The sequence below is a fragment of the Lineus longissimus genome, chromosome 11, assembly GCF_910592395.1.
Source record: "Lineus longissimus chromosome 11, tnLinLong1.2, whole genome shotgun sequence".
NCBI lineage: Eukaryota > Metazoa > Nemertea > Pilidiophora > Heteronemertea > Lineidae > Lineus > Lineus longissimus.
In genome coordinates this window covers 10,440,707-10,467,537 of record NC_088318.1, presented here as the reverse complement: position 1 = coordinate 10,467,537, position 26,831 = coordinate 10,440,707, and the positions used below count along the sequence as shown (strand labels likewise).

The 26,831-nt window shown below is 39.7% G+C and overlaps 2 protein-coding genes across 3 annotated transcripts in view; one reads left to right on the top strand and one right to left on the bottom strand.

Moving 5' to 3' along the window:
• LOC135495682 (cleavage and polyadenylation specificity factor subunit 1-like) overlaps nt 1-16,166 on the bottom strand; it is a 226,941-nt gene extending 210,775 nt beyond the window's left edge. Inside the window, exons 1-13 of the mRNA XM_064784529.1 lie at nt 16,099-16,166; nt 14,978-15,153; nt 13,447-13,611; nt 12,559-12,636; nt 11,798-11,946; nt 10,275-10,418; nt 8,711-8,850; nt 7,642-7,752; nt 7,250-7,343; nt 6,487-6,574; nt 5,837-5,968; nt 4,137-4,188; nt 3,607-3,701 (exon numbers count right to left, since the gene is read on the bottom strand). Coding sequence (XP_064640599.1) covers nt 3,607-3,701; nt 4,137-4,188; nt 5,837-5,968; nt 6,487-6,574; nt 7,250-7,343; nt 7,642-7,752; nt 8,711-8,850; nt 10,275-10,418; nt 11,798-11,946; nt 12,559-12,636; nt 13,447-13,611; nt 14,978-15,121 — 1,392 coding nt within the window. The 5' untranslated portion in view covers nt 15,122-15,153; nt 16,099-16,166. The remainder of the gene's footprint in view (nt 1-3,606; nt 3,702-4,136; nt 4,189-5,836; nt 5,969-6,486; nt 6,575-7,249; nt 7,344-7,641; nt 7,753-8,710; nt 8,851-10,274; nt 10,419-11,797; nt 11,947-12,558; nt 12,637-13,446; nt 13,612-14,977; nt 15,154-16,098) is intronic.
• Nucleotides 16,167-16,404: 238 nt separating this feature from the next.
• Nucleotides 16,405-23,655, top strand: LOC135495394 (peptidyl-prolyl cis-trans isomerase B-like). 2 transcript variants are annotated; one of them, XM_064783957.1, is made up of 4 exons: nt 16,405-16,468; nt 19,005-19,221; nt 19,831-19,953; nt 21,745-23,655. In XM_064783957.1, exons 1-4 carry the CDS (start codon nt 16,409-16,411, stop codon nt 21,975-21,977), a joined length of 633 nt encoding a protein of 210 aa, XP_064640027.1. In that variant the 5' UTR covers nt 16,405-16,408; the 3' UTR covers nt 21,978-23,655. The 2 variants fall into 2 exon arrangements, with proteins under 2 accessions (XP_064640027.1, XP_064640028.1); XM_064783958.1 differs by lacking the exon at nt 19,831-19,953 and adding an exon at nt 19,666-19,785.
• Nucleotides 23,656-26,831: the final 3,176 nt, after the last annotated feature.

Genomic DNA, 26,831 nt, shown 5'->3' with positions numbered 1-26,831 from the left:
TTCATATTAGTGTCACATCCTTCCCTTGGGGATCAGGCCGTTAGCATACCTGTGGGGTGAGGTCCCTGACACGCTTGATCTTTGTTTGTCCTCAGGGTTTGCTGACCAGACACTTGGAAACTTTCTGACGTCAATCAATGCCATTTCTGATTGTGATCATAATGTAATTAACCCTTTTAGTCGATCGCAACTCAGATGACAATTCATTCCCAACTGACTTGCCAGGTGCCAGATTTATCTGTGTGAGGAGGGGAGGTGTCGAACATAGCGATGTTAGCATGCATGATTCTGTTCCCGACTGAAAGGCATGTGAAGTTACTATTGAAGTTTGAAGTTTTAGGCCTTTTCTTTCTGACGATAGGTCGGAACTTGAGAATGAGTCATGGCTACACCTGATGAAGAGGGGTCAAGGTGATCAAAATATGGGAATGTAACTTAATACAAAACTGGCCAGCAAAAAGGGGTTAAATTTGGGATTTGTTCCAGGACTTATGGCTTATGATGCCTATAGTGAACTACTCCTGCTAGTCAAGAGAAAGGTGCATAACTTCAATTGTCCTCTTCTGATTTTTCACAATTTGTATTTTTGCTCTCATACCCCAGTACAATGACCTTGTAGAAGAACAAGTGATTTCATGATGTTTTTAAAAAAATCAACTCCAACAGACCCCATGTTATTTATATCTTTATACCAGAGAGCAATTAAAATTTTGTTTCCTATTTCAGACAATATCAACAATGATCAAAGTGATTAAAAAAACTATTGCCAGAAATTCCACCGGTGGTTTAATTACTGGAAGACTTCTTATAAAAGCATGAGATAAAAAACATTTTTAATAAAGAGTCTCATGATACGTAAATGCTGCAGACATTTGTGTGTGGGCAGATTTATTTTTACTGAATACATAATTCTCTCCTCACAAACATATTTCTGTTGTTTTCTGAAAGTGTAATATTCGAAACTAATATCACCGAGGATGACTAAGATTTTACATCTCTACAACATTTTTCTATCAAGGCAGATTGACATTCGGATTCAGGGGAGCTGCAGAACTCTGCCAGTTAAGCAACAGGTAGCGGCCAAGAAATCACTTGATCTTATTTATCATGATCATGGAGAAAGATGTTTGAGACACTACAGGGAGTTGAACTCACCACGGTTACAATACTTGTACGACACCAGGAAAATCATGATACAACATATTGTCTTTGAAAAAGAGGAATCAGGGTTGGCGCTAGGTCACGAAAGCTCTTAGTCAATGTGGCTAAACAGTCCAAAAATCTCCTAGTCACACGAGTGTGTGGTTCGTCACAACATCACCTGCCATTTCGTGGCAAAACAGATACAGAGCATTTTGTCTAAGAAACAAAATTGATTATTTGATTTCCCGTGCTATGGTGTGATGGTGGGCATTCTTCGTCTTGGACAATGTTGAGGGGTTTAAGTAGAATGTTGTTAAAATAACATTTCCTTATTAGCCTAATTATCGCTACTAAACGAGTTACACTATTTGAGGTATGTATTTTGTGACAAAAATCAAGCAACACCCAGCAAATAGCAGTGATATCCATTGAATAGAAGACGAATTATCTTGCAAAAGCCCCCTATTGTCAAAATTTTGAACCTAGTGCTAGTTAAGATGCTGTAGTATTGGTTCCAAATTCTTAGTCTTTATTTATTCTTAGTGCTATGAGTACCTACCCTATAAACGTTTTACAGAAAGCAAATCACTAATAAGAAAGATACTGAACTTTTTACGTTTTCAGTTTTGGCCCCCAAGTGGCCAAGTCGAGAATCACATCAAATGGAAATTTGTTGTCAGGCATCTATTGGCCCAGGGGGCAATGAACCCAAAGCCGAGTTGGTAAACATGCAAGTAACAGGCCACTGTTTTATCATGAATTGTTCCTGGACAGCGACGGCATTGGACGACGGACACTGCGGTATTGTAAAGACTCACCATACCAGTGAGTAAAGAAACCCACTTGATTGATTTTATGGTGACAAAATCAATACACCTAAGTGTCTTCTTCTTTAATGAAGATGGAAATCGAGTGATGAGTTTCTATTTTTACTCAACCCACAACATCCTTTTTTTAGGTACAGCACTGAATCCATCAAGTACCAGCCGAGGAATTACACTACACGAAAGGCTTGGCTACTGCCACCTACTTTCATTCTAAAGAACTAAATATGAGAACTGGTTGTGAAAACATCAGCCTTGATGGCTTGCTCCAATCTGCTAACAAAGCCAGAAAACAACGGAACATTCCGACTCCGCCACATTTCGGGGCCATTTTCATGACCTAACGACCATGTCATTCGACAAGGCCTCTTTCAACAGGGCAATGAGGTGACAGTAGATGACATCAGAGGGACTGCATCCTATTGCCCTCATCTAGTCAAAGACCATTGTACCCACTCTAATGTTTAGAGTGCTTGCAGAATAACACAAGCAAAATATTGCTATAATTATGAATGAAATGGTCCAGGGACCATGTGCTCACCTCGGGTAATGTGATGCATGTCAACTCATTTCAAGTGGATATGGGGATAACAGTTTTTGGCTAGTTTCACCAGTTTTGATTCCATTGAACAATAGTATGCTTCTCGGCTCAATGGCACCAAAGAAAATCACCGGTACCATCTAAGTATAGCATTTTGGTTATTAAGTTGACCGAATTTCAGGGATATTAAAGAGTGCACATGTCACATGGACATTGGTTGACATCTGTTCAACAGTTTGAGCTACCATCACACCAAGTTTTAGCCATCTAGCCCTAGCGATGACGATACGTGCTCCGCTAACAGACGACGACGGACGCCACAGTATCATATAAGCTCCCCAAAGGTGAGCTAAAAAGGTATAAAAGGAAAGGACATTCAGAGGTATGACTTCAAAATATCTGCAACTTTGATATAGATTTTGGAATCAGTAAATGCAGTCAATTAACAATAAAGAATGTGAAAAAAAGAGAAAAGAATCAATACATCATTTGGGAATGGTTATGAATTATTTAGATCAACAATGCTCAAGGAAAATAAACAATGGTTATCGAATAAGAGAAATGTCATAAGTGATAAAGTGATGTCAAATAACGCATTCAGTTTCACGAAAAAGAAAGTATTTTACAATATTATGTATCCGTTAAACATGTTTCGGTGAAAAAAGGAAATGCATTATATCAGACAAGGTGAGATTGTCATAGGGATAAGAAATGTATATATTTTGATTAGTTGGAAGGCAATCAGGAAAAAATCAGATGCATGACACATGAAATGAACATTGTAAGGATTAAGGTGTACAATAACAATGCATGTTCCATAGAAATGGTATGATTAGAGTCAGAATGATCATCACATGTATAGTAGGGATTAACGTGTACAATAACAATGCATGTTCCATAGAAATGGTATGATTAGAGTCAGAATGATCATCACATGTATAGTAGGGATTAACGTGTTCAATAACAATGCATGTTCCACAGAAATGGAATGATTAGAGTCATTCAAGAATGATTATCACATGTATAGTAGACACCACCAATGCATTTTTACAGAATGGTGTGAATATCGTTCATTGTAAAAGGAAATAATCAGCCTACCTCAAATGTATATGAAGACAACTGAGTTCCAGACTTCTCCTCACTGCCGTACACTTCCAACTCGTCCAAATCGTCGATGGCAGATACGTCCGAAGCTGCACAAGAGGAAAATGAAAATAAACAGACCTGAATCCGACTCAAATGCGATTTTGTTTGATGCGATCTTGATGCGATCATGATCGCAGGTGGTCTCAGCTGCAGAAATTGCTCGTTTGAGGGATGCTTTATAAGATATACCGATCTTGAAGGCCTAGTGGAAAAGGCGTCCGCCTCGTGAATGAAGTTTGAAGGTTTGAGGCCCGCTGGTAACCTCGTTCCGATGCGGCCAGTAGGTTAGCCACCAGCTTGTTAAATACAGGGTACAAACTGCCTTCTCGCCAGGCGCCTGGCATTAGAGATAGGAGTTTGGAAGTAAAGAGTGTCTAACAAGCCAAAAGCCGGCTGGCCCTTTCATTAGGGGTGACACTATAAGAAACAAACTTTACTATGTTGTCACCGATTCTAAGAAACAGAAATTTAAGCCAACCTACCCATCCATTCTCCCATAGTATCCAACCTCGGTTTCTTCCGAGCCGGTCCATCCTGAATAAAATATAAAAATAGACAGTATCAGCACAGCGCATTGACAGGAAAATCGAGAAAACTTGCAAGAGTTCTACGATACAAGGGCCTAGGAACATAAAACAGAAAATTCTTCATGCACAACATTTGGAGTGATGGTGCACTATAACACACTTGGTGTACAATCTAAACTTAATGGGAAAGTCTGCATGATTTTCAAGTACTTTCATGAGTTGATACTATATGTCTACAAGCATTAACGGAATAAGACCAGATGTGCTATGCTGTGCTCTATATCGTGTGTAATTAGAACTAGAAATATATAACGCAATTGGGGCAATTGCGAATGTATGCCCCCGCTCACACCACAAAAGTTTGAAGTGTGTCAAACCTCTAGTTCTTCAGTTAACAATCGGAATACCAAAATCTAAGTTGGCTGCTGGCAGCCATATTGGATTTTGGAACACGCCCAAAATTGATAGAGAACATCCCCTGAATGACCATTGCACCACAAAAGTTTGAAGTGTGTCAAACCTCTAGTTCTTCAGTTAACAATCGGAATACCAAAATCTAAGTTGGCTGCTAGCAGTCATATTGAATTTTGGGTCAGGCCCAAAATCGACAGGGAACCTCCCCTACACAACCTCATCACACCACATAAGTTTCAGGTCTGTCACTCACTTGGTTCTTGAGTTACAGGTCGGAATGCGAAAAACCAAGTCGGGCCTGGCAGCCATCTTGGATTTCAGATCGGGCCCAAAATGGATAGGGAACCTCCCCTACACTAGGTAATAACACCACATAAGTTTCAGGTCTGTCACTCACTCGGTTCTTAATTTACGGGGCGGAATACAAATCACCAAGTCGGGGACCTGGTGGCCATCTTTGATTTCGGGTCTGGCCCAAAATCGATAGGGAACCTCCCCTACCATAGACCATTACACCACAAAAGTTTGAAGACTGTTGGACCTCTGGTTCTCCAGTTAACGAGCGGAATGCCAAAATCTAAGATGGTGGCTGGCGGCCATCTTTGATTTCGGGTCGGGCCCAAAATCGATAGGGAACCTCCCCTACCATAGACCATTACGCCACAAAAGTTTGAAGACTGTTGGACCTCCGGTTCTCCAGTTAACGAGCGGAATGCGAAAATCTAAGATGGTGGCTGGTGGCCATCTTTGATTTCGGGTCGAGCCCAAAATCGATAGGGAACCTCCCCTACCATAGACCATCACACCACAAAAGTTTGAAGACTGTTGGACCTCTGGTTCTCTAGTAAACGAGCGGAATGCGAAAATCTAAGATGGCGGCTGGCGGCCATATTGGATTTTGGAACGCGCCAAAAAACAATAGGGACCCTTTGACACACTAGGCCTACACCCCCTAAAAATTTCAAGTCAGCCAAGCAAGGGGTTCTTGAGTTATAGTCTGGAATTCAGTGCGGCGGACGCGGCGGCGGCCGGAAACCACCCAAGTACATAATGCCCCCACTTTAGCGGGGCATAATAACAAGTAGCAAAATGGCCAAAAATGTCAAATGAGTAATGGAGCTCATTGAGCCAAGTCTGCCCACGGTTCCTGCCCTCCCACTGATGTGAGTCTACGCTACTGATTATTTATAAAGCAACACCTGAAAAAAATGATCTGATTTATGGTATATTATTGTACATACCGGCATCTTTCTTGTCATAGAGCCTTCCAAGTCAGGAATGGTTGGAGGAGCATCCTTCTCAGTATATTTCAGCAGGAGTGCGTTTCCGAGTCTGGACCCAAGGAAAAGATAGCCCTCACAGCACTGACAGATCTGAAGGAAAAGTGACAGCACTGTATTGATATTACCATCTTGATATTATTGTATTGAGTAGATAACTTACTGACTCTTGCAAATTCTTCTATGATATTTTTTAAGGGCACGGCTATAATCAATTATGCGGATTTGTGATGTTTGACATTGGATGTGCCTTAATTGGGATATGAATTGAATTGAATTGGAATTTGCACTTATATACCGCAAAATTTTGTCTAATGCGGTGGTTCAAAAACATCGTCTGAACAGATGTGTTTTTAGCCCACACCTGAAAATGGCAACAGTCTTAGGTTGAAATAACAATTTTATTTTGCAAATCCCCCTTGAAACCTAACCTGAAATGCACAAATCTGATCCTAAATGCCTTAAAATTTAAGAAGGTCAAACATTTTAAAATTGTGGAGATAAAAAAGTATGTGCTACAATGAAAAAAAATTCGAACGATTAAAAGTGCCAAAATACAAGGTATTGAACGGTCTGGAGAAGTCTATTTTCAAATGCTTCACGCCACTTACACAAGTTGTAAGAACACTGGCAGCTGCTTTATCAAAGTTGAAATTCCTGACACTTCTCATCCCATCCACCAGAAGGGTCAGTATGTATCTGAAAGAGAAAAATGCGAAAATTCCCATGTTAACGATTTACAGGTTCGCTGTAGTTATTATCACTTTCTAAACATTTATCAATTTTTTTAAATTGATAAATGTTTAGAAAGTGTATTTAAAAATACTAGAATAACACCTAGTTTTGCGAATGCAGCTAGCTGAAGGAAGCTAAGATGGAAATTTACATCCATTTTTTACATCCAAACTTTCGCTCTGTGCAGTTTCTCAGTGCAAGATACTTACAATTCACCACTCTTCAGAGATAGACACAGCTTATCGTAAGTGAGGAAGCTACGAGATTACCGTTAACTACAAATTTAAACCAGTACCAGCTCATGTGGCCAAATAGATTAGTTCAGTTTCGATAAAAGGCACAAAAATGAATCCTTTAAAGAGAGCCAGTCGTGCTTCAAGTTCTTATTTAGACTAGCTGAACATGGTAAAAATAAATAAATTGGTGATAATTTCTTATGCAGCTCATTGGCTAAATAATTAACTACCTGAGGGGAACTCAAAACTGCTAACATTTATCAATGGAAGCTTATTCCCGCCTTCGATTTTAACCGGGCCGTTCAAAACGCCCCATTTTTATTAGGTTTCGCAATGGGTTTCCTTTAAAAAGAACTTTTTGAGGGGAGGGGGATATAAATGAGGCTCTGTGTAAGATACTTACAATTCACCACCCTTCAGAGATAGACACAGCTTATCATAAGTGAGGAAGCAAGCATGCACACCATCCAGTGAGATCTTCACTCCCTCCTGAATCTCTGCAAAGATGATAAAAGATACATTTGTATAGCACAAACAGTCCAATGAACTTCATAAAGGGTCACTTAAGTTTTAGTCCCAAAGTGGTTGTTTCTATTCAATTTGACCTCTCTAATCAGGACACCTCTCTATTAAGGACAGCACTTGTCAGCCCCGAGGGTGTCCTTAATAGAGAGGTTCTACTGTATACACCAACCAGTGTATAAATATACACCAACTGCCCACAAATATGCCCTAGTCGCATCATAATCTTCTGTAACTCATTACAAGGTTTAGCTAACATGCATCTATACTTACTGAGAGGGAAGTTTGTACTGATTTCAGCCAAGCTGTTGAGTGATACCCCCATCGGTGGGAAACTCTGATTCAGATACAGGCACGAGTTGGAGGCAAAAACCAAGACACCACCTGAAAAATAATCAAAGTAAAAAACATTAGTTAAGCAGAGCTACAGAGTGATAAACAGCTTATCTGATATGTTGTAAAGGGTAGACCAAAAATTGGCCCCACCCTCCATGAAGAAAAAGCGTTAACAACTCACCACCAACTTACCAACTTGTAAATGATGTGGTAAGAGCAAGAATCATTTGGTTGCATTTGGATGAGGCATCTAGACCAGCAAACAGAGACTGATGCTCTGGGATTATTACGGCCTTCTTCTTGGCACACACTGTAAACTGCCTAATTTTCGTCGATATTTTCGTAATGCACCAAAATAATCGGGTTTTTTCCCGAATTTTTTTGCAAATTGGAAAATTAACTCTCAGCGCCAAGATCATACATGTACAACCTAAATTTTTTTAAGGTATTTTAGTACCTCCAGATGACACCAGATGTCCTTACCTACTCAAATGTGTTATATATGGTTTCTCTGGCCCGGGCGTCCAAATTGAATAATTTTTACGACTGAGAGGGTGGAGTGGGGTCTGCCACTCCTCATTTTAGGTGAAAAATGGTGAAATAAATATACCACTCCCTTAAAATATTTCAGAAAATAATCCCAATACCCAACTATTATTACTGCTGTTTTATTGAAACTAGGGGTAAAGACTAAGGTTTGAAGAATTTTGATGAGTGTACTATCTCAATTATTTTTGTGAGATTTTGGGTGGTAAAAATGCCCAAATCGCAGGCACTGAAAGACTTAAATAGTGCAAAACTTTGGCTGTTAACAGAGAGAAGTATGGGTAATACATGTGTGTTTGTATCTTAGCAGTTGCACCTGAAGAAAATCGCAGGGCCGGTGGCTGAGAGACAGTGGGGTGGGATGAACCTAATCACGATCATAACTTTTAAAGACTTTTGAGGCTACAACACAGTACATGGAGAGATTCCCCCCCCTAGAGAAAAAGGGTTTGTTACTTACCAATAGGCTTGGGCACAGCCTGCACCTGAAGACAATCATAGGGCAGGTGGCTGAGAGACCAGATGACTGGATGGACCTTCTCTTGGATGTTGAGTGAGATGGCCACAATGGAGCAGGTATCTTGTCTTACAGCGATACGTCTGAAGAAGACAAACAATACGTGACCCACAACGACAAAATGAGTTGCTTGTCACACAGAAGATGAGCCTAAAATGACACCAGGAAATAATAGAAGAAATTGATGTACTCAGATGTCACAAAAGCCAGACAACAGTGAAATGAACAACCAGTCCGTCAAAACCTGTCAAGCTCGGAGCGACATGCGACTTGTTCCGTCATGGCGGGTCACATATACAGATGTCTACTTGAGTCATTCAAAAGTGTCTATACATTTAGGAAAGTATTAACCCTTTAACTGACACTGGGGGGGGGATACAACAAAAGCTTGTCTTCTATATTGTTCTTTGAATGTTTCGTCCCAAAATGGAATGTTTTCAGTGATAAATAACTAAAGGTAAACCAACAAAAGCTTGTCTTCTATATTGTTCTTTGAATGTTTCCTCCCAAAATTGAATGTTTTCAGTGATAAATAACTAAAGGTAAACCATTTTGATTCATTTCAAAACCGTTCATAATCATTGAAAAATTTGAAAAAGATTTCGACCCTTGCACTTAGTTACTATAATATTTTGCCTACAAGGGGTTAATCTTTTGACCTGAAACACTACATGCTATTAGCTTATGTTCTTATCATCATTTCCTGAAAGCTGTATTGAGTGAAATAAACTTTCTAAACGTTTTGAAGTGAAAAAAAGGAAAATTTCCCTTTTTGCACCGAATGACCCCAGATTTTAGACCCCAAGGGTTTAAAATTTTTGAAAACTTTGGCTATGTTCATGTAGCTAAAGGTCTTGCCATTAGTTTGTAAAAGTTTCACCTTCATATTCCAAGCAATAAAAGTTCTATGATTTTTTAAGCAAAAAATGTCATTTTCTGCGTTCTTCCAAAAAAGTATGCGGCCAGAGACTACGGTACACTATAAAAGTATATGGACGCGAAAGGGTTAAAGCCAAAGCACCATCCAGGAGAAGGCTACTCGGACTTTAACCAACAACTGAATATTGAGGGCACCAAGGCCAGCACCTTGGGAATTGAGGCCAATGCAATGAGCAGTCTAATGGCATAAAGGCCACTAAGCAAAATCTCCCGCCAAAGGAAACGATAACATCAACTGGTGCCCATCATCACACATACAAATGACACATGGCAAGTGCAATATGTACAAAGCACCAGGCAGAATTTCCACAAAGATCCAGTTGGATGCAGGTGATTGCAGAAAAAGTGATGTTTGGTGGCGGTGAGGGGATGATGGGGAGATTGCAGCCTTGATTGTGGAAACATGAAGCTTCTTATTTTTTTCAAATAAAAAGGAAAGGACACGGCAGCAGAAGGTATGAAAAGGGCAAGGCCTTACTGGTCTGGATGCGGGGAGATTTTTCAGGGCAAAATGACCATTCAAGAGCAAAGTAACTCAATTAACTAAAAAAATTGAGCTCAAACTTACCCTGACCAAGTTCTAAGTGGCTCATACAATATGAGTAGAGTTGGTTCAAAGTAACCATGCAGGAATTGAAAATCTATGACATTGGCTATCTTCTCATCCAGGTTTCTCATGTCAATGGTGTAGGAGGCCAACACAGGCGACTTGCTGCAAAGATGAAAGAGAAAATGTACACAAATACATATGTTTTAAAAATAAATATTAGTACGAAATTGACCAAAGTGAAAGGAGGACAAAAGACTGCCAATACTTGCAATTAACTTTGCCAGTGTCTACAAGTCTAGATTTAAAATCGACATTTCCAGCACTTGCTTGCAATAAATTATGAAATGGCCAGGGCCATTGTGCTCACCTCATGTGGAGGAAAGATGGATAAAGAGCATGGTCTTGTGTCATGTAGTGTTAGGTTTGATGTAGGTCCAAGCAATTACAATTTCCCCAAAATGGAAAATTTACAGTACATTCGACCTCTGTGACCTTGAAAAGTAGGTCAAATCAAAGAAGACCCGGGTGACACATTGAATGGTTGTTAGAATTAGATGTACCTATGATATAAAATTGGTGCCAATCGGGCAAGTCATTACTAGGAATAATGGCATTTTGAAGAATTTAGGATTTGGCCCCCTCCCTGGAGGCCAAACGGCAAATCAGATCGCACCAAACTTCGGTACCTGAGATCACCTGACCAAGGGGTACATGTGTACTTAATTTGTGATCAATAGTCATTGCAGTTAAGAAACGTGCCATAGTTACGGCCTGACGGCGAATTTACGCCATTTGACCTCTGTGACCTTGACAAGAAGGTCAAATTAAAAACCTGTGTGACATATACTGTATGGTGGTTAGATGTACCCATGATATCAAATTGGTGGCAATCGGGCAAGAAGTTAAGGAATAATCACATTTTTAAGGTTTTTGGATTTTGCCCCCTGGTGGTCAAGTGGTGAATCATATTGGACCAACCTTTGGTCCCTGAGATCACCTGACTAAGGGGTAAATGTGTACCAAATTTGGTATCAATAGTCATTGCAGTTTAGAAACGTGCCATCGTTACATCCTAACGGCTAATTTACACCATTTGACCTCTGTGACCTTGAAAAGGAGGTCAAATCAAAAACCCGGAGGATATATGATGCACCTTTGCTAGAAGTACCTACCATATTTTTTTCAAAATTTCCCGACTACTATTAAGGGAGATATTGCATATTTTCACTTTTAACGTTTGTCCCCCTAGTGGCCAAACCATGAAACGAATCGGACCGAAACTTGGTCTCCCAGGTGTCATTACATAAGGGTACATGTGTACCAAGTTTCAACTCAATAGCTCTAACAGTTACGAAACGTGCCCTGCTAACGGACGACGGACGACGACGACGACGACGACGACGACGACGACGACGGACGACGGACGCCACGGTATGGGATAAGCTCACCTCTGCTAAGAGGTGAGCTAAAAAGGTTACAGCTAAACTTAGTTCAAGAGGATATTTTCAAATCAAAACAATTATTTCTAAAACTGTCCCTACCTCCCTCCGACCTTTCCTTCCTCATCCACAAATCCTTCTCGGCGAAATGGCAGTACAACGAGATGGCTGCCATAAATCAACATAACAGCACAGCGATAATCTGGATCAACCCGAACTTCAGGAAGGAAGACGTGCTGACAGAATCCCTTCTGTAAACCAGAGTAAAATGATGCCTTAGAATTTTTCACACAAATTTTAAAAACTTTTGATAACCATGTATTTGTCACAGCAGTTGCAATGAAATCTTTCCAATTCTTTTCTAGAAAATTGTGATTTCCTTTTGGAGTAATCTCTCAGTGTTCTCCACAAGGCTATTTGTCAGGGTGGCCCACCCTACCTTGCTCTAGAACTTTGTAGAGGGTTCCTATAGGGCCACCCTACCTCAAATTGCTGGCCACCCTACCTTGTGTTGCACACTGGTAAAACGTCATGCAAATCAAGGGTATCACCCTACCTTGAGAAAACCCTGTGGAGTACACTGACCTCTCCATGTGAGTCTAACCAGTCAGGCATATGGGTAAACCCCTTAGATTAAGTAGCTGGTAGGCATGGTTGCCTTCCACCTGATGGGTTCAGTGGAAAGGTTAAGGATAGACCAGGGTTAAAGTATATACTCCACCCAGGGTTGCGGTCAGGGCTGGTTGAGCACACATCTGAGTTCTATCGCAATGTTTCAAGATAGACTGCGGTTGAAGTGTAAGGTGGAATGATAACCACTTATGTTGTTGATATCAGACCATAAACCAAATATTTAAACTTACGTTAAACTCTTCTTCAAAGAAGTGCAGCGACGATGTCTTCAGGTCATGAGTACCAGGGTCATATTCAACAAGGGCAAGCTGAAAAGGAAGGAAACATTTGTGAAATGGCCTTTTATAGGGGGAATAAAGGCAGGAGCAGAGGGGCTAATTTGGCCATCTTCAAGTGACTAGTATTCACATTAAGGGCCATTGGTCATGTCAGACTCAGCACTAAATATATTCCGCGTACAAGCTTAAATAATTTCGACGTACTGTGAGATATGAGAGCCCCCTATTGGTGGCTTTGTGTAACTTTATCTTGCCTGTCTAGCTGCTGCCTATATTGTCCCTTTGAAGTTAGTCAATTTGTGTTTAGATTGTAAAGAGGCATGCACAGAAAAACATTTTGTAAATAGAAATAAGTGTGTTCTATGTAGTGTTAATTGTAAAAAAAGCAACTATAAGGTTATCCATGTTATAAGCATCTTGTATCATGTTACAAAGTTATAAACTTCTTGCCCACTTATGAAGGAGAATGACTGAAATCCATTTTGGGGGATAAGTTTTTGGCTCAACTTTAAGAAAAGTTGATGATAACCTATGGCATTGTTAGTATCATGCTATTAAAGGGGATTTCGCACACCAATGATTCAGCCTAGTTTCTACATTTTCTCAGGCGGTGAAAATGAACCATCTCATTTCCTATTCATAAGTCTGGTGCAGATCAGTAAGCTAGATTAGGCCTGCTGAAGATGCGGACAATAGGGTCCGCAATAGGGCTCCATTCAGTAACTTGCGTATGACTTGATGATGCTTTGACACCTACTGAAGCGAGGGAAGAGCATTGTGTGTTGTAGGAAATACGCTTTAATCCAAAATTTCAACTTTGAAATCAATTTTAAAACAAACCTTGGCATCCTTGAAACTCATCAAAATGGCATCTCTGGTTGCTCCAGCAAGTCTGACTGTCTGCATAGATGCAATATTTCCAAACAAGGAGTATGTGCCAAGACATTCTAATTTGGATTTCTTGACCTTCTCAATCACACCAGACTCTAACTTCTTGGAAGAGGCCTGCAGAGGAAAAAAATACAAAGTTATAAATTGAGACTTGTCTCAGACAGAATATTTACAACAGTTATAATGCGGGCAAGAAAAACAATCGCAATTTCTGAATTGGGAACGAAGTCTGAATTGGAAATGAAGTCTGAATAATCTCCAAAGTAAAAAAAAAACTCCTTCATTGAGGCATTTTTGTCCAATAGTTCTAAAGTAAAATGTCATCCTTTAACCTCTTGACTACCTCCAACCGCTATAGCGGTCGCAATCAAATACACGTGTTTACCGCCGACCGCAATAGTGGTCGCAATCAAATACACGTGTTTACCGCCGACCGCAATAGTGGTCGGAATCAAATACACGTGTTCACCGCCGACCGCGCAATAGTGGTCGCAATCAAATACACGTGTTTACTGCCGACCACTAAAGAGGTCGCTATAATAAACCTTTCCATGTATTGTTTGGTATGATCTGGCTCTACTGGTGTATAGTGACGCAGGCATGTCGTCTGCTACCCACCAACTTGAAATACATTGTAAAGATGGCGCTGCAGTGGCGGCGAAGACGGAGGTTTTGCCAGATGCACGTGGCTGCACAATAATACCAAAAAAGGCCCGGTATGGAACGTTTCGAATTGCCCGGTAGTCAAGAGGTTAAGGGGTTATAAACTGTTGGTAAACTTTATGGATAATCCTCTTCTTAAATTCTGTTTGTAACGTAAACACGTTCCTCCTGGCTTCTACCACAACTACCACAACTGAAAGGAAATTAACTGCAAAGCAGTCAACATCAAAAGACTAAAACTGAGCTTGAAAAGAAACCCGGGGAATAATGGTCCCCTTAGCATATGACAAACTAATTTGAGTGGTCATATTTCACCCAGACTATAATATTATACTATACATGTATGTGTGAGCCTAGAACTTTGATCAAGTTTTGAGAAGAACCTGAGAAGCCAGGAGGAAATGTTTACGTTACACAACATTGACACACTTTTGATAAGGATATTATCAGACTTAGCACAACAAGTCTTCTATTTTATTGTCACGTTTTTATTAAATATTGCGTTTAGGGCCGGGCCTGAGCATCGACAAGGACATTACAAGACTACAGGCATTACAGGTGCCCTAAAAACAATATAGGGACATTAACATTGAAACCAAAGACCAAGAAAAAATCCTACACTGCCAAAGTTGCCCTCTATATCACATTTGAATTCAATAGAACTGTGGTAAATACCTCAATGCAACTTGTGAAGTAGGACTAGGAGGAACCCAAAGATTCGGAAAGAAACCTTCGGTGCCACTAGTCAACTAACTTCTCCATCACATTTCTGAAAAATTCATTAATTCAACTTAGGGCAGGCTGAAGTAGAAATTACCTCAATATCTCTGTTCAGGCGATACACTGTAAGCTGGCATGCTCCGGCTACGACCAAGTTCTTTTCCTTGACAGAATAGAAGTTGCAGTAAAGGTTGTGCTCAATCCCAGTGGGAGGGTGGATCTGCTTGCAAATTCCGTACATCGTAACTGTACTATGAATTCAGTAGGATGCGTCTGAAAAAAAAAAGTATTGCTTTTTCAAACAAAAACAAAAAATGCTCTGCCCATAGAGGCACTCATCATAGAGTACCAGTCTTGTTCCTTGTCAAACTAGTATAGCCTTCTCCAAGACTACATTTTTGTGTATTTTACGATTTGTGTAGCAGTCTGCAAGCTCAAACTTCACCATGTTCAGGGTGAGGGCCAAGGCCAGGGTCATGCCTTTATAAGCGTATTGCTATCATCATCACACCCATGTCAGCATGACCGCATGCCAGCATGGGTCATAAGCCAGTGGCACTGTGACACTTTATGAAAAGGTAGATTCATTCTCATCATAGTCACACGAGTTGGAGAAAGTCACTCACACTGCAGCTAGCTACTGCTGGCCAAAACCAACCTGAATATGGGCACAACAAACAAAAGAATATGTCCAGTGGTATGCAACCATACACGTAGTCTTTTGTTTGCTGCTTGTTTCTTGTGGCCAGCAGTGGCTTCCTGTGCCTAAGTGCTTCTTTTGATTGACATTTCAAACGTTCATTGTGACATCATCCGAACGACACTTAAGAAGTTGGCCCGGAAGTGGCGACGGTATGTTTTAGACAATGGGAGACTGCTAAAAATGTGGAATCTGCCAACTGGCGAGACGAAGATGCAATCATTCCCGATTCCACATTTTAGCAGTCTCCCATTGTCTAAACCATATCGTCGCCACATCCAGGTCAACTTCTTAAGTGTCGTATTGAAATATTGTCATCATTCATGACATAATATGATCGTCTTCTTTTTTCAAGGAGAGACCTGACTTAGTTGAGACTTGAGAAAATGCTATGCATGATTTAGACCGCAAGAAATCAAACTGCAACAACAAACAATGAAATTTGTGATGAACAATGACAGTCTATATTCAGTGACAAATAATGTGCGTAACTTAAAGAGCATTAATCAGTAATTTACCACGAAAATCAAAGTAAAAAGCCGGCAAAATGCGATTTTCGATCTCAGTCCGCCATGCTTTCATAAATGTGCAGAGCTATCAACCACGCGATAAATATTTTTGCCAAAATCGTTTTACGGCCTTACCGATCGTAAAAAAATATTTATTTTACTACTCCTCTAAAGAACTATCAGTTGTTTTTACTTACTTTTTACTTTGGTGAATAATGATGGTGTTTTAGATTTTTGAAAGAAAATACGAAACTACCTTCATCGTCTGCATGTCTAGTGCCTTATAGTGGCGTTCAGGCATCAGAGATCACTTGGAAAAATGGCAGCTTCAGATCTACTCCCCCGTTTATTGCTCCTCGCAATAGTTGCGATTTCTTCGGTAGGTATTGCCCGATTTCGCTCTCATTATTCTCAATTTATAACAGACTAATGTTATTTTGTTATCCCTGAGTTTGAATGAAATATTCGATCAAAAAGTTACTTTTAGTGAGGTTTCAATTTTACTTTGTATTTTCTCCTTGCCAGTTTCATTGCATTGCTCTGGCTTTTGTATCCACGCACACTGCCAGTGTACATTTCCACAGATTTACCTGGATGCCTATTTTCTAGGTCATGACTCAGACAGTATGCATAGAGTAGAACCGGCTGCTGATACGTGGCATCTGACTAGCATCTTTAGAGCAACCATCTTGGTTTTAATTTTGCATTGCCTGACATCATCGTTGATTACGATTAATCAAGAAAGAATTAGAAGTTAGAAATTAGAATCAAACAAAATTTTAAATTGGGCTTGTTGATTGGACTTGCAGAATCCCTGTCAAATCCTTCAAGGAGAGTTTTTGGTTGGGCCTCTGGTTAGCCATAGAACCTATCGAGCCCAAAACTCAGTGCTTAGGCCCTAGGCCTACTTACTTGAAAAAAAATCCATCCCCAATCCAAACTTGTTCAGTTTGATCCTAAAATTTGAATGCACCAAATAAGGCAAAGTCCTGCATAAAACACACTGAGGCTGATCAGTCAAACTCTATTTTAACTTCAAACGTTATTAAATTCATTGACAAAAAAATCCAAATAGAATTTCAGACTGAAAAATATGAACACGGCCGTTATGACTATTGACTAGGGAGGGGCCGCTTTGACTAGATACCAAATTCAGCAATGGAAGTCCTACTCGTAGGCCCAGACCTTTTCCTTTAAATTTATGTAATGTATTTGATGAATTGAAAGACTTCTATAAGAACTATTAATCCATTCAAATTAATAGTTTTTCACAAGACTTTGTGGACAACCTTGGTGCCCCATCATCTAATCATTCATTATCATCTCATTAGAAGCGCTATCAACTTTACTTTTTTTGAAAATTAACTTATTTAGGCCAAGGGCTAATGATAGTGACTTCTCAAGAGTTGAGACTGTTCAAAACTCAACCCTTTACTTTTAGGTCACACTAACTTCCAGTGTAGTACCGGGTATGTATATAATAGGCTCTAACAGATACTAAGATGGGAAAAGTAGAGGGAAGTTAAGTTTTTGGGTTCTAAATCAAATGTAGACTGATGTGGCATTAAAAAAAATCTGAAAATCTTATACAAAATAATTGGTATTTGGTCCTTTTATCACAATACCATTTACAGATTATTGTTACTATACTATTGAGAGATCTGGCATGATAATTGTATGAATTATGTACTTTATGATCCTGTATTACATGATTTAATCTTTCCATCAACACCTAACATCTACTATCTACTTTGCATTGAAATTTATGCTGTCTTCTTATTATCTGTTATCTTGAAACAAAGTTTGTCTTAACAAAACCTGTCGGGACACAAAACCCTACAATTACATGTGCAGTACAGGTTACTGGACACTCTGAGCTGGTCTCATATGTTGGGACACAAAACCCTACAATTAAATGCAGTACAGGTTACTGGACTCCCTGAGCTGGTCTCATATTGTAATAATGATCATTAGCAAATCTGTGAAAATTATCTCAATGCAAACAGAAAATAAAGTTCATGCTAAAATGGCATTCTGGAAATCTGTTAAAAACAATGAGAAAAGTGAGTGGGTGATATATTGTAAAGCTCTCTTTTTGGTTTGGTGTTTTAGTGGCCTTTATGGTGAGAAGAGAACATGAATCTCCATATAATGCCCCAGGCTGCTGGCTGTGCCCTCTAATAAAAGACTTACACAGTGCAATGGAAATGAAAGATCCAGAATTTAGATTAATTAGAAGGGCAGGGAAAAATCAGGCGGGGGGGGGGGGGGGGGGGTGATTCAGGTGCATCTCATGTAGATGTAAACTGGGTCAACAATCTCTCCATTCTTTTTTTCATTTAATGACTGGGCCAACGTGTACATCAGTTAGGAACTGCATCTCATTCTCAGCCAAATTGACCCACTTAAACCCTACACAATGGCTTACAAGAATCTGTAAGTGTCTGGGTCATTGTAAAAAATTCCACGTGGCAACTTCTCCAGTTCCGAGCAGACTGCGTGGACATCCTGTTGGACAGAATGTTGGGATGCTGGTATGTAAAAATATGGCATAGTTGTGGGCCTATCCCGAATCATGAGGGCTAAAAAAAATAAAGAAAAGTTTTCAAGAAAACTATGAATACATGACATATGAGGGCACCCAGTCTTACCTCCAAAAATAAATTTCATGGGGATAACAGTGGTGACATTGGTGATTTTCCTGTTCCAAACCGCTAAACTATCTTTTGACTTTTTGATTGAGGGACATCTCCCCCGCCTTCCCTCATAGAAGAACACTGGCAGCAAGGTCAAATAGCGGGCTGGGGATAAAGCTACTATAGACAACTGACCTCAGTGCCTTAGTTTGCATGTACATGTATGCAGCCTTCACCATTCAATTTCTTTCTAAAACAGTATAATGTTGTATATTACAGGCACAAGATGTAGACGATGTAAAAGCCATAGTCACTCAGAAAGTTTACTTTGATATAAGTATAGGAGGTGAACCAGTTGGTCGAATTGTTTTTGGACTCTTTGGCGATATTGCCCCCAAGACTGTAGAAAACTTCCAGGCTATTGCTGCAGGAACCCATGGACTGAACTACAAGGGAAGCTACTTCCATCGCATCATAAAAGAGTTTATGGTACAAGGTATGTTTAAATGGCGCAGTATCAGTGTATAGTGTTTTGATGCTTTTTTGAGCCGAGTAGATGCATTTTATTACGCTCTTTTTACAAGAAGCGGTATATTTTTACAAACATGAAACATCTTGGCATAACCAGTGGCTTTCAATGTACTCTGCCTGTGGATATTTCAAACCCCTGGAGAAATCCATATCCTTCAGACGGATTCCCGACCGACCCCCCCCCAGCCATTGGACCAAGCCTTAAGTCCAAGGTGGGTGCCAATAACTTCAATTACATGGTGCATGCATTTCAAGCATCTGCCAAGAAGATGTGCTCTGTGGTACATGTACTTTGTTGAGCAGAAATTCTGTCAGTCAAGGCGGCTCATGAGGTCATTTCCAAAAGGTATTAGGCTGCCAGATTTTTTTCAGCAATGGCCGTGAATTTTGTTTGGATGCTCTTTTCCAGGTGGTGACATAGTCAATGGTGATGGCACCGGCTTCGTAAGCATCTATGGCGAAACTTTTCCAGATGAACCATTTACCCTGTCCCATTACGGCCCCGGGTGGCTTGGCATGGCCCACAAAGGTAATAATGTAGATCCCGTCAATTAGTTCTATCTTATTCTTCTAGGTGGCGATGTTGTCAGCTATGATGGTGCCGGCTCAAAAAGCATTTGGAATAATGACTTTTTTGACGATGAGCCATTTATTCTAAAGCACTATGGCCCAGGATGGTTGAGCATGGCCAATGCAGGTAAAAATTGACTATCAAGTAGCAAATCTCAAGATGATAACGTTTAAATTGGCTGGGCTACTGCCCAGGCTGCTAATTACTCATCAGGCCAGTGCTTTATCAGACCTATCACTGTGTTCACAGATTAACTTCCCATTTAGGGCTGGGACCCATTTTCCTGGTGGGAGAGGAAGCAATGCAAATGGGAAATGAAAGGCTCTGTCACTAGGACAGGTGTCTTGATCAAGAATGCAGCTAGAATAAAAATAGCGGTAATTTCGGTTCATTTTTGAGCTCGGTGCTTTGAATTAAAAAACTAACTGGCTGTGAGACCTTAATGATCAAGTGGATGAATTTCCGTTATAAGGTATCACTCATTACTTGATTCCATACCCTTCGTCATCCAATGGCAACCATCTAAAATCAATTTTAATGGCCACTGGGAGTATCAGTATGGCAGTGGGGTCACTGGAAGTCTATGTGTCCACATCTGACTAACTACTACATGTAACTGCTAACTACTTCATGTATGCCATTGATCTCCCTATCTTGATCTCAAGATGGCAAGCTGGTGAAATTTCCTACTTGGTAAAAATCCTATTTTGAGGTTGAAAGTTTGTTTGATAGAACTGCTTTACCCCCACGATTGTTAACTGCCACGTGCACACATAACTTGCCAATTAGTTTACCGCGCACATCCTTCCTTCATATTGTAACTCATAATGACCTACAACTTCCACATTCTTTTGTGTTTCCGTCTTTGTTATAAATAGACCTTGAAGTCTCCAGTGTGGGTCAGACTAATTACCAACAATCATGGCCGACAACTGAAGTATGCGTAGGCCTAGGTGTTTGGATTGAAAATGACCATATCTGCTCGATGCCCTTTTCTTTAATACCTAAAGGTATTGAGAAAAGCAAAAAAACTGAGAAAAAAGAAATTTGCAGATGCCAGTAGCCACATTTACTGTGAGTGAATATGACAAGTCCATTACTGATATGGCAATCCCCACTGTCAACTGCTTGCTGTACTGAGTTTTTGATATTTTTCAAGTACATCATGTACTACATGTATCTGTCAAACTCACAATTTTCAATTTCTATTGTGAGAACGTCATCATGCACATTATTGCCAGATCCATTGATAAAGACATCATGACTTAAAATGGCGAAAATTAATAAGCATGACATGGTAAATTCTGACCTTCATTGTCTGCAGTTGTTGGTCATTAGTGCCACCATCCAGTCTCCAATCTCCAAATGAACTTTCATGACCCTAAATTCAAAGTGAGTGTAACTAACGTGGAGGAATTCACAAAAAAATATGCTGGCTATATTCAATGGACTCCTGTCTCAAACACATTACATTGACTCTTGAGATAATGGCAGAGAGAAAGGGTCACCATGACCTTATGAAAAAGACTCTTGTACACTGAATAATATAAATATAAATACCATGCTTATAATAAAGACTTGAACTCTCTATAACCCTGGTAAAACAAACTCTCTGGTCAAATATCCTCAAACTTGAAATTGCAGTAACTTATACCCTACAGTACCACAGGTACGAACAAATAAAAAGAACCAGAGTTCTCATTTTCACAATTTTTTAATAACACATGAGAACTCGGGTTCTATTAATTTGTTCGTACCTGTGGTACTAAAGGTGCAACTCCTTACCCAAACTTTATATACCCTACATGATCGTATTGTCTGGGTGAGGGGAGGGGTGCGCTTGCTCTAAAAATAATAAAATTATTAGTTCAAAATAGATTAGTTTCTCCTTTTCAAATACCTCTATTTACTTTTCAGGTGCTGATACAAATGGCTGTCAGTTCTTCATAACCACGATCGCCACCCACTGGTTGGACGGTTCTCATGTTGTTTTCGGCAAGGTTCTGGAGGGAATGGACGTTGTCAAGAAGATTGAGTGGACGCCAACTGATGAGAAGGACAAGCCATTCAAAAATGTTGTTGTTGACGCATGTGGTGTGATTTCTGTTGATGAACCATTTGAGGTTGAAAAGATTGGCGTGACGGTTTAAGTCAGATCTGATGCTGGTATGGCATAATCTTGGGTCTTCTGGGATTTTAAAGCTCTTGCAAATTTTCACTTGGGAGGTATCAAGTTTTATATAAAGTTATTTGTGCCATTTTGTACCTAAATCCCACTGGTTTTGAAACATATTAAGACTTTTTTGTATAGGGTAAAAAGCTTAAACTTTTGATATTGAGATGCAGTGATATGACTGTCAATGACTAAATGATTTCAGGATAGTTTATCAATCATTCATGAATTTTGTTACAACCAATACTATTTGGTTTTGTAGTACATGTAGTAGCTCATGTGAAAATGGTAAGCTAGCCCACTTTGTTTTTTGCAAGTATTAGCATGTACCTTATAGCCTCTCCCCACCCCCTTGAGGTATCGACACCTTTTCATTTCGATATGAATTGTATAGGGTTTAGCATCGACACATCACTAAACCAATAAAACAATTCGTGAAAACACTAACACTTGGAAAGGAAACTACAGCACAAAAAATACAATATTTCGGCATAGTTTCATCACTGCAGTATAGGAAGGTTTTCAAAGATTCACAAACAGATAAGTAGTTAAACCCTCCCATATCAACACAGCACAGGTGGCAATGCTCGTCTCCCCTTTCGCTGGCGTGTAGGCCTATAAGATACATGCATTCATACTTACATTAGTCAAGAGGTAAAGGCCCGACCGTTTATCTTGATGAAAATTCGATTGGCGAAACACATTTGTTGAATCCATATCACATTAGTATGCTGAAGCTGCCAAGCAAAGACGGTGACAGACTAGCGTGTTCTGGCGTAGCGTTCCCATGGGGACGATTGAACTACCTCGGTGAATACAATCGCAAAACAGTTTCGTGCAAGTCTGTGACGGCCTTAAGATTTTATATTCGTCCTTCAATTCTATTAATTGACAATAGTTTCAAAGGATGCAACTGATTAAAACTGATGGGATAACTAGTCTGATATATTAGGTTCATAAGATCAAATGAATGAGTGTTAATCTTTTGTTGTCAATGACAATGTTTACTTTTGATACTTGAAGTTGGTGAAACTTGTTCAGTTGTCCGCGGCATTTAATCTAAAGAAGAAATTTATTGCCAACAACGAGAATCAAAGATATTGGTGCTGACTTTCATTTGCTAGTGCTGATAAGTTATCTGTCGTTAGCTATCAGGTGCCTACTTGAAACTGGAATTATCTGGTGCTGATTTTGGTGTGTGGATAACATTTTGGTGCTTAAAAGATGTTTCCGATGATTTGGCAGAAAATAAACTACTCCAAAAGCAGGTTTGCTTTGTAAGTCTTATGAACGGTGGTAACCTGTCTGTAAAGAAATCTTGTATCATCAAGCAAATTTGTTACCTAACAATGCTAATCCCCTTCTGCACACAAAAAGTATCATCTCTCCGATGATAAAAGAATTTTTATAAACATACCTTCACTTTATCTGCTTTACTTTTAGAGCTTCCTTGCAATCCAGAAAAGAAGCTGGAGTTTTGATTCTGAATGATAATACTCATATTGGCCTCTGCACACGGTGCATGTACAAACTTTGTTTAGAAATTTAACATTGTTGTATTTTTCTATATTACTGTTTACGAAATGCATTTTATACTTGTATTTTGTACATAAATTTTTTTGAATAAAATTTTATTGAAGACCGTCTCATCTAAACGAATGTATTTTTGTTCATATTTCATACAAATGTGTTGCCAAATTGGCCTGACTTATTGTTTGTTAGAATATTTTCCAATGTAAAATTCAGATGTCAGCTGACTTGCTGACACGATTATTATTAACTCGAGATGAATGTCTTAGTGTGCTCCAAGATATCACACCAGTTTGGTAGGGAAGAAGGGTGTATTCTCCTGGATGTGACATAGTATCCCCTTAACCTCTACTAATTAAAACTGAATACGAATTGTCCACAGGATTATCCTCGATCATTAACTCCAGATGAATGTCTAATTGTCTGATCCAATATCTTTCACAAGTTCGATAGGGAAGAAGGGTGTATTCTCCAGGATGTGACATTTGTCTCCATGAAAGGATCCACTTGTCCTCTACCAGTTATAACTGAATACGAATTGTGCACAGAAGGATTATCCTCGATTATTAACTCGAGATGAATGTCTTAGTCTGCTCAATGATGTCACACCAGTTTGGTAGGGAAGAAGGGTGTATTCTCCTGGATATGACATTTGTCTCCATGAAAGAATCCCCTTGTCCTCTACTAATTAAAACGGAATACAAATTGTCCACAGAAGGATTATTAACTCGAGATGATTGTCTTAGTCTGCTCAATGATGTCACACCAGTTCGGTAGGGAAGAAGGGTTTATTCTTAAGGATGTGACATTTGCCTTCATGAAAGAACCCCCTTGTCCTCTACTAATCTAATTAAAAACGGATACGAATTGTCCACAGAAGGATTATCCTCGTTTATTAACTCGAGATGAATGTCTCATTGTCCGATCCAATATCTCTCACAAGTTGGATAGGGTAGAAGGCTGTATTCTCCAGGATGTGACATTTGTCTCCATGAAAGGATCCCCTTGTCCTCTTCCAATCTGATTAAAACTGGATACCAATTGTCCACAGAAGGATTATCCTCGATTATTAACTCGAGATGAATGCCTTATTGTCTGCTCCAAGATGTTGAGAAATGTTGCTTATCGCTCTTTTAAAAGAATCTCTTCAAATTTTATAAACCTCAAGTTGATCTTTACATCGTGTCCTGGCGTTTTAATGCATTTAAAGTTCATTCCGACCAAAACCGCTCCAGAAAAATGTTGACTTTGTACAAGATATGCTTCTTTTGCTAAATGCACGTGTCCAACAGACAGGGGCAGCTGGGGTGCCTCGGAGAGAGTCCGCCTTATGATCAGGAGCTGGTGAGTTTGACTCCCAGCCGAGTCACTGCTCAGTTCCCCTATTGGTCGAGTCCCTTGGAGGAGACAGTCTTATCAACAGAATGACTGTTGGAGACTCCCATGTCTCTATCGTGTATTCCCCAAGGAGGAAACTTTTATCAACTGAAAGATGTCATTAGGGGTTGGAATTCCTTGGAGAAGATATTTTTAATCAACTGCCTCCTCCACAACTTGAGATGGATAAATCTGGGAAGTATATTTCTTGGACTCTGCTGCTTTGTTCACTGATGACATTCATGTGTAGGTCTTTCAATTGTGGATTTTCTTTGGCTTATCTTCTGCAATGTCTACTGAAGAAGGTTGGCTCTTGAAAGGACTCCACCTTGGACTTGGAGGAGACAGACTTTATCATGACACACTATTAGAAATGACTCCACTTTGGAGGAGACAGACTTTATCATGACACACTATTAGAAATGACTCCACTTTGGAGGAGACAGACTTTATCGTGACACACTATTAGAAATGACTCCACTTTGGAGGAGACAGACTTTATCATGACACACTATTAGAAATGACTCCACTTTTGAGGAGGCAGACTTTATCGTGACACACTATTAGAGAGACGTTTAAGGAGGAGCAATCTACTTCATAAATGGACATGTCAATGACATATAGCAATCTCTAAGGATGATTCCCCTTCAAGAGACTCTCTATATCGTTTGCAATATGAGCACAAGACAGTAGTCTGTTCCGGAGGAAGACAGACGATATTTCAACTGCCATGTTGACTTGAGACCTAGGTCTCTGGAGAGGATACTCCTAGGAGACCGCGTATCATGTTAACTTGAGACAGGATCTGTCTTGCAAACCTGAGACAAATGTCTCAGGGAAGGATTGGAATCTACTCGGAGGAGACTGTCTTTATATCCATCATGTTGACTTGAGACAGTTGTCTTCACCATCTGGACAAATTCCAATAGGTATGCGGATTGTACAACTAAATGTGACAGCCAAAAGAAAACTATTAAAAGGGGTACGCCGTTCGTAATTACTTGTGGTCCAGTTAAATAGAAATCCACTAATACACAATGCCGTAGTGCAGTTATTGTGAATACAAATTTGTTGAAACTTTGTATTCATAGTATTTGTATATCAGTCTGCACAACGGCAATGTTGAAATTTATATCTGGGATGTATTTTCACAGTTTGACATTTTAAAATTCATTTACAAATTCAAAATTGTTAACGAATGGCGTAGGCCTTTACAGATTCTCATTGAACAAAAAACACTAAAAACGAGAGTGTATTTTTATGGTCTATTTAGATTTAGATTCAGTACAGCTCCTCTATTCATGAGAAAAATAATTGGTTTAAACATAATATTCATCAAGCGACTTAGTACTTCACAAGGACACCTTATTTCAAGAATTCTAGATCAGCGTGGTCATTCAAATTAATACATCGGCAACAAGCTGCTGGAAACTGACAACAGACAGACTTAGTCGAATCCTTCATAGGATAGTGAAATCGACAGGTAAGGATTGAAAGGCATTCTTGATCGGTTCCTTTCGCCCCTCAAATTACCAGCCACAAAAGATTCTGACACATTTTTGCCAATTTCCAGGGGCCCGTAACAGGTGTATCAATCTTAATCGCCACACTGTAGATATCACATGACCGAGCAGGAACCCTGTTGTGAAAATCACGCCATGATGGACTAAGGTGGTTTTGAAATAAACACACCAACTCCCAGCAAAAAGATTTTTCTCTTCAGGGAGTATTCAACAGTTTCAAAAGATACAAGGGGGTTGCAATTTCGGTCTGTGCTGGCTCATAAGTGAAAATACCAACATACATTTTTAGCAGTAGAGCGGAGAGGGGCAAAGTGTCATATTTGTGTGCTAATGAAATTGCTGAAAAACCTCTTGATAGCTGCCCAAACTTGAAATATACAGTAGAACCCCTCTATTAGGGA